This window comes from Rhyacophila brunnea, unplaced genomic scaffold, assembly GCF_057557595.1.
Source record: "Rhyacophila brunnea isolate RB1 unplaced genomic scaffold, BYU_Rbru_1.0 scaffold_23, whole genome shotgun sequence".
Classification (NCBI taxonomy): Eukaryota; Metazoa; Arthropoda; class Insecta; order Trichoptera; family Rhyacophilidae; genus Rhyacophila; species Rhyacophila brunnea.
In genome coordinates this window covers 6,778,523-6,792,927 of record NW_028232893.1, presented here as the reverse complement: position 1 = coordinate 6,792,927, position 14,405 = coordinate 6,778,523, and the positions used below count along the sequence as shown (strand labels likewise).

Sequence of the window (14,405 nt, the reverse complement as noted above, 5' to 3'; positions counted from 1 at the left end):
CTTAAATGACCAACCCAGAAAGCAACCTGTTCCGATAGCGATACCGACACACACCAACAATTTAAAATGTAAATGGCGATCAGTGTTATACAAAAGTGTTGCTACATTAAAAAAATACATATTTATAGTGGAATTTTTTCGCCTTCATGCTAAAATCGTGGTAACGGAATGTGGAATTCCGCTTTTTCAAATATCCTGGGACACACTTTAAACGTGATTTTTTTCAATATTGGTCCAAATTTACGGAAAAAACTGTATATTTTCCAAAAATATATAATGTAAGCTGTTGAAGACACTTCGAATTTAATTTTACACACTCAAAATTAATGACGAAATCAGACTTTGTTTATTTGAATTTAGGGGTGGGACATGGTAAAAACACACTACCTTTCGATCTAAATAATCAATTAAAAATATATACTGGTCAGACAGTTGTATTTAACTGATCGAATAAAGTAAATTAATAAATTTTCATGTTAAAAAGACATAACTTTCCAATATTCTATAATATAATAACTATGAAAAAATCAATCGAAGTCATGGGACATGCCAAAAACGCAATGTACAAACTTTGGCGAAAATGCCCGTATACTGAACTCTCCATCTGAAAAAAGGTTTTTGTAGAATACATAATTATATTTCGTATGTCTTTTGACTCATATTATATTCTTCCCTCCATTCAGGTATGGCGTATGCCTTATTGGGCGGAGTGCCTCCAGTAATAGGACTATACATGGCCTTCTTCCCCGTCCTCATCTACACCTTCTTCGGCACCTCCAGGCACGTCTCCATGGGAACCTTCGCCGTTGCATGTCTGATGACAGGAAAGGCCATTTCGCAATTCGCAGACACCGACGCATATGGAAATCTCTTGAATCCTGGCAACGCGACAGCAATCGACTCTGGTATGTACATCTACATATATTTATTAATCCATACTTATATACGTATAATATTGATATTATAACACCCAAAGAATTATTTCCTTGCTTAGACAGTGATAATGCATATCGCCACCTAATAGCGACTATGGGATAAGTCAAAAATACTAATTTAATAAAATAATAATTGAACTTTAATGTTTGTTTCATACAAATCAAAACGTTGACTGTTATGTTTATAATACCTAGATGATATTGATAAGACTTTTTGTTTAAGTAACATTATTAACACTCAGTGATGTCCCGTGGGGGTAAGCAGATTGAGCGTCGCTTGGGGGCGGCAGTTACTCGAAGGGCGGCAAATCGAGGAGAATCTTTTGGTATATCGCTCATGACAAAGCAATACCTCGTATGCCACATGACACTTTTTGTGGATGAGAGGAAAAAATATCTATATTCTCTATGATTCCATCAAATTTATCACGTATTTTTCGTATTCTACTATTAATCTTAATAGTGATATACAAAAAATTAAAAATTTTTATGCCTTGATAGTGACTAGAAAGAGTTTTCTTCATCTCGTGTTTTGTGGTATACAAGGTATTGTTTTCTCATGAGCGATATATAGAAAAAGCTACCTAAACTGAGTACTAAATAACGAAAATATCTTTCATTTAAAAAAATCACCTCACTGGTTGGAAACAAAATGCATTAATTAACATAAAACGTTTAAGAGAGCTGTATTTTTTTTGTCGGGTTCGTGATGTCTAGTTTACTTCCGTTTCCCTTCGACGTCCTTGATGACCAGAAACGACACGAACACGGATGATAAAAAATATTTTATATAAAAATTGGGCTGCATTAGTGCGCTGCCCAGGGGCGGCATTTTGTCTAGGGACGTCACTGTCAACAGTGGGTTATTTCAGTTATCCCTGATAACCCTGTTAACTCAGAAATAATGGGAACTGAAATACCTAATGGGTGTGGAGTAACAGTAAACCGATCTCGAGTGTGGAAGAATATGGGATAAACTTAAACACGTGTAAAGGATACACTTGTCTTTCGTTCTGACAACTGCTCTCGGTTTATGCGCTGACGCTCATTCAATATTGGTGTATTTGAAGGAAATTTGCACGTCTATAATGTGTGGTTCATTTTTGTATGACACTCGCACATTCAAACCCATGCGTCAAAATGTTGTGTATTGGGGAATAGACTATCGGAATTCTATTTATTAATCTGTTCTCTGCTTTGAAGTTACAGGATATTCTTTAATACATGCAACATTGGTAATGGGGCATTACATTTGTGATTTTTTAGGTAACCGATTAGCATACTTATCTCACAATCGACTGTTTTCACTCACTGTTGCTTTCGTTTAGCGATATATCCGATCATATTATGTAATATATTCTAAAATACTTAAATAGAACGCGAGCCGCCATTTTGTTTTAGAGGCTGACAATAGAAGAAGAAAAATAATAAACTTGTTACCAACACAACCACACGTAAAATTTTTCGATTCAAAAATCGAACGGTATTCAACATAAAACTCCCCTATTAAGTAACTAAGTACGAATGCCTTGGAAAATACATTTTTTATTATGAAGAAACTGCAGTAGACAATATAGTGGCAACTAGTTTACATTCTTATGCTATGCTCACGTATACGAGATGCATATAATTCAGAAGGAATACGTAAATGTAGGACTGTAGGTAATACAATATACAATTTTGATTATATTTTTGTTGCAATGTAATGGATTAGTGTATGTAATATAACACTTATACTTTTATGATGCCTACCTTGTGAAACAGGTGTGTTTGTCAATGTGGACATTTTAAACAGATGATATATGTATGCATTACTTATACAAAGTTTATTGCTAGTGTAATTTTGTTCACAGATAATAATGTAGGCACCTTTTGCAGGCTATCAGTTATCTCTACGTAAAAAGCCAATAACCTGCTGTTATCGTGAACATTTTTAATTGCAATTTGTAAAGAAATACCGCTGTGCTTTGCCTAATTCGAAAATTATAAAATCAAGAAGCAGAGAATTTGATATTTTTCAATATTATAGCGCCAGTACACGTGCATGGATTTACTGGCGGCAATAGTGCGTATTTTAAAGTATCGTGACAGTAACTGTTTGTCTTTCCAATCTCATTCTTCAAGAGTAAGCGAGACGCGATGTTGTCATTTTATGGCATTGCATTGTTGCATATTTATGTAAATTCAGAAACTTCCAAACTGTTTTGATTCGTGCATGCAAGCTTGCAACTGCAAGATAATACTTACATGTTGTTTACCTATACATTTTCTTGTTATGGCCGCGATAATACTTACTGTCAACAGTAAATCCATGCACGTGTAAACGTGGTATTATGCACAGTTAAATACAATAGCGTTGTCAAGTTAGCCTTTTTTGTCTGATTTTATATTTTTAATAAGTATCTTGCTTACGAAAAAACGCATTTTTAGCCGTAATGCTTCAATGACATTGAGCTACTTTACGAGCTGCTTGTTGGCGAATTTACAATCTGCCTGTAAAGTCGCCCAGTGTCATCATCGAACAAGCTAACAAGCAGATTGTAAACAATCTACCGAGAAAAGTTGAAAGCCGGTCAACTTTACACGCTACACGCCGGCGTGTGGGCCTTCTGCGTCTGCGCAGTAGAGCGTAGTAGCGACCTCCCGGTAAAAAAACGAACTACGTTCTGGAAAAATAGTCGCTAGCTTGTAGGCTTCTCAGCGAATGGAAAGTTTTGTTTGTCATCATCACAATCGCAGTAGCTGAATCGCCCGCTTTTAAATTCGCCAAAAACAGCTCAATGTAATTGACGCATAAGATTCGATATACCTACCATAAAAATTGATATTGGTGTTTGTGTATCTTCCATCCTTGAGACATGGCCTGCCCAGTGCCTCGCCTCACTTCCACGTGTGGGATTATGTACAACCCGTATAGTCCGTGGTTGTACCTTTATTGCCACGTGTCATTCATGGACTATGTAAAAAAATTAATGATACTAACATGAGGATTTGTTTTCAGTAATGCCGGATGATGGGCAGCACTATTCCGTTATGGATATAGCGACTGCAGTCTGCTTTCTAGTGGGAGTTTTTCAGGTAATGTATTGAAGTTCTACTCTCTAATATAAGAATATCTTACGCCAATAGAGACCCTAGCGGAAAAATACGAAGCTTGTAATTTGAGTTTTTTTTTGATAATTTACAATTTCAACTGTACTAATTAATAAATATGTATCTGAAAACATTAAAAGATTTTTGATTTATTTTTTAATTTAAAGATAAACTGGCAATTGTAAAAAAATGTAATAAAATGTGAATTCGTTGCAGGGTCAAATCTTATTATTACATTATATTTTATGGCCATATTTATTATTAAAATTTAGTTTATTAAGTGTTAGATTTTTTGTCGTTTAGATTTTTGACTAATTCATAGTTTTAATATTTTTTATATCTATTTTAAAAACATCGATTTTCATAAAAAAAATATAAATGTGTATAACTTGAAATTCTTTTTATTTATATCAAATCGAGCTTAAATATTTGGACCATACCTAAATAAGATTTCATATAAATAAAAAGGATTTCGAGTTATACACATTTATATTTTTTATAAAAATCGATGTTTTTTAAAATATATATAAAAAATATTAAAACTATGAATTAGTCAAAAATCTAAACCGTAAAAATTGAAAAAATGATAAACTAAATTTGGTACTGTTCGGTTAAAGCGGATATAGCGGAAAACGCATTTTGAAAATAGCCGATAAACTGGATTATTTGTTAGGTTAACCTAACCAAACCTAACCTAACCTAACCCAACCTAAACTAACCCAAACTAACCATACAAATAATGTAATAATAATGTAACCTATGCCACAAATATGTAACAAATTCACATTTTTTTTACAATTGTAAGTTTATCTTTGACTTAAAAAAAAAAATCTTTTTAATGTTTTCAGATAAGTGCATATTATGTATCAATTAATACAGTTGAAATTGTAAATTATCAAAAAAAAAATTTAAATTGCAAGCTTCATTAGGTTCTCTGTTGGCATAAGGATCCCCCTTAAGTTTTTGTCACGCTCAATTATTGTCAATTAATATAAACTTTGATATATTAGTATTTTGTAGTTGTGATCCTTATCGTCACAACTACAAAATAAAAGAGAAAGTCGACAGGTAGGATGGAAAATAAAGTAGAGTTAAAGAGAGAAGCATGAGACATAAGCAAACAAGGAAGGGCCATGGGTTACCTGCATCCTTTTCAAGCTGAACAATAATTACTTCCGTAACCTCGCAACTGACAACTGTAAAAATTAAATTAGGAAACAAGAAGGATTTACACGGCTGAAGGCACGTGCAATCTATGGTTAAAGAGGTACATATTAAAGTCCTAGACGCCACACGGTCTTGATACCGTGAAAGATTATAATTATATAGCAGTGAGGAAGAAAGGGGGAATAATAAATGAAAGAGCAATTTATGTACTTGACCGAAACTATATTATAGCAAAAACAAGAATATTACATTAAGTGGTTATTAAGGAAATACTATAATAAAGGCAAGCAGCTAAGTTTTAAAAGAAACATTGGAAGATAAGTGAATCAAATAATAATAGTTTTAAAATACCAAACTTGGAACGACACAGAGGCCTCAAGCACTGCGGCTGCAATCATGCTGCTTTAAGTGACGTCCATTATAAATGTTGGGTAAAACCAAAGCAGAGCACGACTATACTGGATGACAGACAGAATCAAAAAGCCCTGTTGCTTCTTTCACACCTCACGACGTCCGTTGCGGCCGGAAATTCTGTCAGCAACATCTGTGCAATGGCGTACGCTCCATGACGTGACCATAAATATTCGTCGGGGTTGCCAGAGTATGAATGTTAGTTATGTTCATTTTGAACATAACAACTTAGAATCCGCATTGGTGTGTGAGACATGGCATCTTACTACGCTTCAAAGATATCGACTTTTGAGCTTTGAGAATCGATGGTCTCCGCCGAATGTTAATAAGGATACATTGGTTCGACCTCGTTAGCACTCGAGTTCATGAGCGGACACGGCAGATCTTGGTGATTAACCCTTAAATGCATGATTTTCTACATTTTAATAAAAAATATATATCTACTCATATACAACGGATAGGTGTGATTACGGGAAAAATTAATAAAAAAATATTTAACACAGTTTCTTCTATATATTTTCATCAAAGAACACTTTGTACTATAAAGAATGCTGTATGTATTAATTTTGCTTTGTGTTGAAGTTATTTTTAATTTATTATTATCATAAATAATCAATCAATCGACCTTATAAAATCCAGTAATATTTTTTTCCCGATCAAAGTCTAATATTTTTGTTGTTAAAACTAAATTTGAATATAGCTATTAAAAAATAACTCCCAAAATCCGGCCCATATAATATAATATATCATTTCCGGCTTGCGTCGTTTGATTACAAAATTTAATTATATCCAACAACCACAACTTGCAATGACATCTATCGACAAAATTGAAATAATGTTTCCTACTTTACCATTGGATATAAAATTTATGGTAAAATCGATTTCTGTTTTGCTCAAAAAACTGAAACTAAAGTTTGTACTATACGTAGTACAGTTTGGCAATTACTACAAACAAAACATATTATCATCGATTACCAATTATATTTACAGTTAGTGTTGCCATGTCTACTAAAATTTCAGTAGATCTACTGATATTTTTTGATATTTTTTGGCAATATACTGAATCTACTGATATTTTATGAAATCTACTGATATTTCTTCATCCGGGAAAAAACGAGTCGTTTTTGAAAATTTGGGAACCTGCGGCCCTCGGTGAAATATTTCTCTTAAAAAAAACGAGCCGACTACGAAAAATCGGGAATCTGCGGCCCGCGGCGAAATATTTCTCCTAAAACAGAAATCTACTGATATTTTGTCGAATCTACTGAATTTTTTTTACACATTCTACTGAAATTTCAAATTTTGACTTGGCAACACTGGACTACAGTATTCATTTAAGGGATAAAGTAATCACGAAAAGACGCGTCATTTTTTTATCTCAATGCTATACGCCCATATCTTTACGGTAAGACAGCTCAAGATGTAATAGATACAATTTACATGTAACCAAACAGTTAAATAAACGCACGCTCTTTTGTTACAGACTCTGATGTGGGTGTTTCGGTTGGGTGCCATGTCATCTCTGCTGAGCGAGTCGCTCGTGAGTGGCTTCATCACCGGAGCGACGATACACGTCATGACTTCTCAGCTCAAGGATCTATTCGGCATCAAAGTGGGAAAGCATAAAGGAAACTTCCAAATCGTCATGGTGAGAATATTTATAATTTGAACTGTTTTGAGCCACCTTGCAAATCTTCTGACGAGTCAATTTCGTTATATGCATCAAAGAAAATCGCCGGTACCACAGCACTCGAAATGGAGAATTTTACGAACCGGAGCGCTCGGTAATTTTATGAAAATATTAACATAGTTATCTAATTTTATGTGCTTTATAAAAAATAAGTGTGTGATTTTTTGTTATATTATGGCCATTCTAGCTCAAATGGTAAAATTATTTTTTCTATGAGACGGAACAACAATGTTGCCGATTTTACGACCCGGAACGGCGCTCCGGTGCGTTCTGGTCCATTTCGAGCCCTGCGGTACCACTAATAAAGTATTAATTATTAGGTTTGTTCCCATGTGTAAATCATGCATATCGATTCGGTCCAGTTTGAAATTTCTAAGTGCGCATGCGCGAATCCAAAACGGTTTTCTTATAGTTTGACTGTGTTAATGTGCTAATTAATATTTTTTTTAATTTCAGACACTTATAGACGTGGCAATGAACATACCGCATTTAAACGTGGCAGCTCTGGTTATTTCCATAATTTCCATCGTGGTTATGTCTGTCAACAATGAAATATTGAAGGTGGGTTTGTGTTACTACACTACTTAACTATATTATTAATTATTGAGTTTGTTTGTTTATTTGAAAAAACAAAAGATTGTGGACATAACAAATCAAAATTTAGAACTATCACAACATGAGATCTACATTATAACAAATATTGCTCTCACAAGAGAGAAGAAGAAAAAAAATTTAAAAAAAAACAAACAATTTTATACAGTAAAATAAAGTTTCAAAACAAAATGCAAAGTACATCATTGAAAATATATAGGGAATGCATTTACTAGTCTTGCGCATCTATTCTATACAATATAAGACTATTATCGGCCGCTATTGAGGGTAGTTTATCATTTATGTTTGTATTGAGGTATTATAATTGTTACAATAAGTTAGCCGTCTAAACAGTCAAGACTGTCTATCTCGCTTTAAAAGTTAGCACAGCCAAGAGTGGTGCTGTTAATACATAACACTTATTGTAACAATTACAACGAACTTATTGTAAAAATTTAAATACTTCAATACAAAAATATGAAAAGCTACCCTCGATAGCAGTCTTGTGTATATGTTATAATAGATCTTTACTTGGTCTGCGTCATACTCATATGCCTATATATAGTTTGATCATACATTTCATTTACAGTTTTTTGTGCCTCCTGTAAAATTTGTGAAGTGTGGGTTACGACATAATATTGCAGTTTTTAGAGCAATATGTTATAAATATTATTTTATTAAAATGCTTGCTTGATTTTTCAGCCGTGGGTGAGCAAAAGGTGTAAGATACCCATTCCGATCGAGCTGATTGCCGTCGTCACCGGAACACTAGTCAACAAATACTGCGACCTCAACGCCTTGTACGGAGTCAAGTTAGTCGGACACATACCAACTGGGTGAGAATGAATTCTTCTTCTTTCGACACGTCAATCTCGGTAGAAGAAAATCCTTCATCAATCAATCGATAACGAATATAGAAAAGAAATCCCTGAATGCGAATTTTATATCTAGTTCATACCAGTGGCGAAGGGTGGAGGTAGGCTGTTAAGATTCGCTATAAATAGTGCACACTAAACTTTTTTAGTCATATGTATTTGTTTTTATTGAACTAAGACTACAATTTACAGATGGTGTTAGTTAGTTTTTAAAAATCAATTAAACCATGCCTAAACGAAACCATAATAGATTTGGTCTAATTTGGGCAATACGACAAAATTGTGCACACTTTTTCATTCATAGTTATTCGTTTTCGTTGGATTAAATATACATATTACACATATTGTTGGTTAATTTTTTTAATTCATTAAGCCCTGACTAAACCAAACTATAATAAATAAAAAATATTATTCTATTTACAAAATATCCAAAGTTATGTATGATTTAATTGCATACTTTTAGATATTTTAGAAATAGACATGTATTTTTTGACTATTATCTATTATGGCTTGGTTTCTAATGGTTTAATTGAATTTTAAAAACTAACCAACACTATCTGTAAATTGTAGTCTTATTTCAATGAAAACAAATATGTATGTCTGAAAAAGTTTAATGTGCACTGTTTATGGCGGATCTTAACAGACTACCTCCACCCTTCGCCACTGGTTCATACTATCAAGCGAATTCCTTCAGATATTTATTTTCTTTTTAACCCATTCCAGACAGAATTAATTTTTCAGGATCACTTAAAAAGGCACACTGATTACTAAAATTGATATAACTCATGTATTATTCATTCAATTCAAATAAATCTTTTAAATATTTATAGGTTTTGACTTTTTCTATTAAGTATTTACATTTTAAGTAAACTTTGTGTATAAGTGGAATGAAAAAAACATGTCAAATATAGTTTTTTGGGGTTTTTTTAGCCTTTTTTTATATAAAATGACATAGATAAAAAGTCTATGGCAGAAGTAAATAATAAAAGGAAGATATACTAAAACTGGAGCTAAATATAATACTCTTCAAGATATTTAGAAGATGGATGGCCATTTTTTGTTTTTTACTGTCTCAAACACCTCATACCTAGCGAACTGATCATTATTTTGACAAATTTAAATAAAAATAGATTTTATAAATCAAATATTTCTAAAAAAATATATTTGACTGTATATAACTAACATCATAAAATGATAGCTACATATATTATTAAGTAATTTCAACTTAAAAAAAAATCAAAATATGATTTTTTTTTATTTTCATCATGTCCTGCATCCTGTAACACCGGCGCAAAATTGGCGCCGATAGGGCGCGATGGGTTAACACTACAACGGGTCATGAGGCCCAATAACAGTAGTGTATTTAGTAATGGAAGAGAAACAATCACTCCATAAATGTAGTTTTAATTTGAAAATGGGGTGGTGAGCCTAGAAAGTTTGAAAAGCTATGATTTAGTCAGACTATTCTCTCCGTTCAATGTTTTTTTTTTGTTATATTTACATAACATTATATAAATATTGTGTTTCAGTATTCCAATGCCAACGTTACCTCACATGGAGTTGCTCCCTCGCTTGGCTGTGGACAGTTTCACCATCACTATGGTCTCGTACACGATCACCATGTCAATGGCTCTCATCTTCGCCACCAAAGACAAGTATGAAGTCGAACCGAACCAGGAGTTGCTCGCTATGGTAAGAACATAATAATATAGCAATTAGCAATAAATATATCAGTAGCCAACGGTGGAGGTACGCTGTTAAAAGCCGCCATTAATAGTGCACATAAAACTTTGTTAGTCATATATATTCGTTTTTATTCAACTAAGACTACAATTTACAGATGGTATTGGTTAGTATTTAAAAATCAATTCAACCCTGCCCAAAACAAACGATAATAGTTTTGGTATATTTTGGGCGATACAACAAAATTGTGCACACTTTTTCATTGAAATTATTTGTTTTCGTTGGATTAAAAATACATATTACATAATATATTGTTGGTTCATTTTTTTTAAATTCATTAAGCTCTGCCTAAACCAAACTATGGATCAAATATTATTCTGTCCGTAACATATCCAAAGATATGTATGATTTAATTGCATAATTTTAGATATTTCATAGATATATATGAGTATTTTTTGACTATTATCTATTATGGCTTGGTTTTTGCAGGGTGTAATTGAATTTTAAAAACTAACCAACACTATGTCGTTGCTGTAGAATTGGTTTGTCGAATAGACCAAATATCAAATGTTCAGGAGACGAAAAACAAACTTCATTATCCTATACTTAAATACATGGAGGCATTTAAATTGTTGTTTTTACAGCATATGAATGCTGTATTCATTACAAAGTCATTAAAGAAAAGGATGGTACTGGTCCATTTAGATACAAAAAATCATTCTGCATTAAAAGGTCGATTTCGACAAAAACGGATATTCGACAAACCAATCCTATAGCGACGATGTGTAAATTGTATTATTATTTCAATGAAAACAAATATGTATGACTGACAAAGTTCAGTATGCACTATTTACTATGATTCTGTAATTTTTTTCAGGGCGCTGGAAATATCTTTGCAGCCTTCTTCAGCTGTATGCCGTTCTGTGCCAGTTTGTCGCGTTCGTCTATTCAATATTCGGTAATTATCATTTTGTCTTACCAATTATTACTCTAAATTGCACTCAAACATACCAGGGAACACAGAATTAATGGGAACTGAAGTACCTAACAGGTGTGAAGTAACAGGCAACCGACTTGTCCTTCGATCTGACAACTGCTCTCGGTTTATGCACTGACTCTCATTCAATATTGGTGTATTTGAAGGTTGTAACACACACATCTATTGTATTGGGGAATAGCCTATCGGAATTTTATTTATTAATCTGTTCTGTGATAATAACAAACATGTTAAAGAGCTAATGATAAATGATAGACTCGTAACCATGGCCCCCACAAGGGGGGAGCAGACATGGCTCTAGCCTAGAGGCCTTGGCTCAGGGGTCGCGGCGTGGCGGGTTGACCAGATAAATGAGATAAACACACATCTTAAATTTGCTCTAATAGTAAAAAAGTCACTTGCTTTGGGGTTATTACCTTTTTTAAATATATCAACTGTGTTTAGGAAAAAGGACGTAACCCTCGATTTTTCGAAAGTGCTTTTATTAGATATTAACAATGTATACAACTAAATACACGTTCTGTAAAAAGGACGTAAGCCGCAAATGCCGATTTATTATCTAAATTCAGTTTTTAATTGAGCTTTAATTAAGTTTTAATTTAAGGAAAAAAGCTTACCCTCAATTTTAATGATTTTTCTGTAATAATTTATTTAATTATTAGCAGATCGAAAAAATATTACACCAAATCATCAATCATCATGCACCTAATGTCTGTGCCTATTTTTTTATTAATATTAAACCAAAATCATTCAAAAAACATTTTTTGCCTCCTGTAAAATTTGTTCTGTGTGGGTTACGCCCTTTATCCTAAACACGGTCGATATGCGGTGCAATAATTTGGAAAACGCCGCTGTAGAGCGTCAGACTGCTTTTAACCTCAGCGATAGGTAGGGGGTCCGCTTCAGGATATGGGGGCCTTACTCGTAACCATCTATCGCAATGGATGACTATGAGTGTGAGAGATGAGAGGTGATTGACAGCTTGGAGAGAATGTGTCAAGTTTAACAGCGTAAACGGTACAAGAAAAAGAGGAATAACCCTGTACCGTTTAAATCAAGAACAGGATTTTCAATGATGTTGCCAATTCACTAAGCTGAGTCAACTGGAGTGACAATTTGAGCAGAGTAGAAACTATTCACGAAGATTAAAATCCTCAATAATAAAGCAATGACTGACAATTACTGCTTCTCACTAGGATACCTTTAATAGTAAACCAAATCGTTAACAGGCTGGAGGCAAGAGTCAACTGGCTAGCCTCGTGTCGTGCAGTCTCCTGTTATGCGTTCTACTGTGGATCGGGCCATTCTTTGAAGACCTCCCCAAAGCCGTTCTTGCTTCCATCATCGTGGTAGCGCTCAAAAGTATGCTGATGCAAGGAAAGGAGATCGTCAGGTCAGTTGCTTTTCTTATCTGATAATTTATTATACAATAAATTTGTTCCTGCTGGTAGTTTAGTTTGCATTATTCAAAACGGTTTGAATTCTGTTCCTGCAAACCGAATGCTGACCACAGTCAGAAATTATCAGAGATTTATTTGTTTTCGCAGGCTGTTTTCAGATCATTCAGAATTCTTTTGACGCATTGACTATGCGTAATTCTTGCTCGATGTTCGACAGAAATTCGCTTGAGCATACCTCAATGTGTAGTCCTTTGACGGCTTTGATTGAGCGTCTTGAGCATGCTTCAAAGTCAACATATTCGATTGAGCGAAACCATCGAGCAAGAACGTGCGTGGGTACTTAGCATTAGAGCAGGATGAAGTATATATGAAAAAAGATAGAGAAATTTGAAGTTTAAAAAATAAATACTACCTAATTTTGCAAGCAAATTTCTCATGTATGGTAAATAGACAATGGAAACCCGCATGACAAATTTCCATGTTTGGGCGTCAATGTGTTAAATGGACATTTTGTGCCTTTGATTAAATTTATGTTTTTTGTTTCTTCAGATTTTGGAAGCTTAGTAAACTAGATGCCATCGTCTGGATCCTCACATGTGCTACTGTCATCTTCATTGACATCGATATTGGGTAAGGGATTGTAGAACTCCTTTATAATATGAAAATATAAACTAAAACTCAAATTCCATCTGGAATACATAGATTGTTACTGTTGTAATAAATTATGTATCATACATAATTTGGAATACCTCAGAAATGTACCGATTAGACTCTAATAGTTATACTTAGTGGTATTCAAACTCATATCTTCCACTCTCCGAGTGAGTGCTCTTATCATTTGAGCTGCCAATTCATATATGAGTCACGCAATTCAACTATGTTAACGCTTTCGCTGCTGAATAGATAATGAGATTTTAATTGCCCCCTTTAAAATGCACGTTAATTACATCGATCGGCCGCCTGGTCATTACGCACCGTGTGCGTCTTCCGCGTCCAAAGTATTAACTGATTTGTTTCAAATTCCACTCTTTTCTATGATATTTTTTTAATTATGTACTTTCATATAATTAGTAGGTACATAATTCACTTGATTGAACAATGTTTCAGACCAGTGGGTCTATTCTATACACAAGGCGGCTATCAACAGCTAAAGTGATGAACATGTTCATCTTATCATATTTATGTATTGAGGTATTATAATTGTTCAAATCAAATTCAAATCAAATTTATTTATTTTACATAAGTATAATGAACACAACAAATTACAAATTCAAAGCGTTCACGACATGACATAAAATAAGTGTTAACAGTTTTTAAAATAAAAATACAGAGAGATGTGACTTAATAATACAATAAGTAATAAAATAAGAAACAAAATAAGAAACGAAATAAAATAAAGCAACAAAAATAAAAGTAGATGGAAGCACACAGGGTGAACTATCGATAGACCTTATCTTAAAAACTTATAAAACAACGTCCACCTAAATTCACCCTCACGTAACTGGAATATATCAATATCCGAAGCGATTTCATTAAACATGCTTATTGCCCTCCCAATTGGCA

General features: G+C 33.6%; 1 protein-coding gene across 3 annotated transcripts in view; it reads left to right on the top strand.

The window, feature by feature from the left end:
* Prestin (solute carrier family 26 member prestin) overlaps positions 1–14,405 on the top strand; it is a 157,519-nt gene that overhangs the window by 137,233 nt on the left and 5,881 nt on the right. For all 3 annotated transcript variants that reach the window (XM_085950791.1, XM_085950792.1, XM_085950793.1), the window contains 9 exons: positions 684–905; positions 3,937–4,013; positions 7,090–7,254; positions 7,753–7,857; positions 8,590–8,723; positions 10,292–10,454; positions 11,323–11,403; positions 12,672–12,835; positions 13,392–13,472. In XM_085950791.1, the coding sequence (XP_085806917.1) occupies positions 684–905; positions 3,937–4,013; positions 7,090–7,254; positions 7,753–7,857; positions 8,590–8,723; positions 10,292–10,454; positions 11,323–11,403; positions 12,672–12,835; positions 13,392–13,472 (1,192 nt within the window). The remainder of the gene's footprint in view (positions 1–683; positions 906–3,936; positions 4,014–7,089; positions 7,255–7,752; positions 7,858–8,589; positions 8,724–10,291; positions 10,455–11,322; positions 11,404–12,671; positions 12,836–13,391; positions 13,473–14,405) is intronic.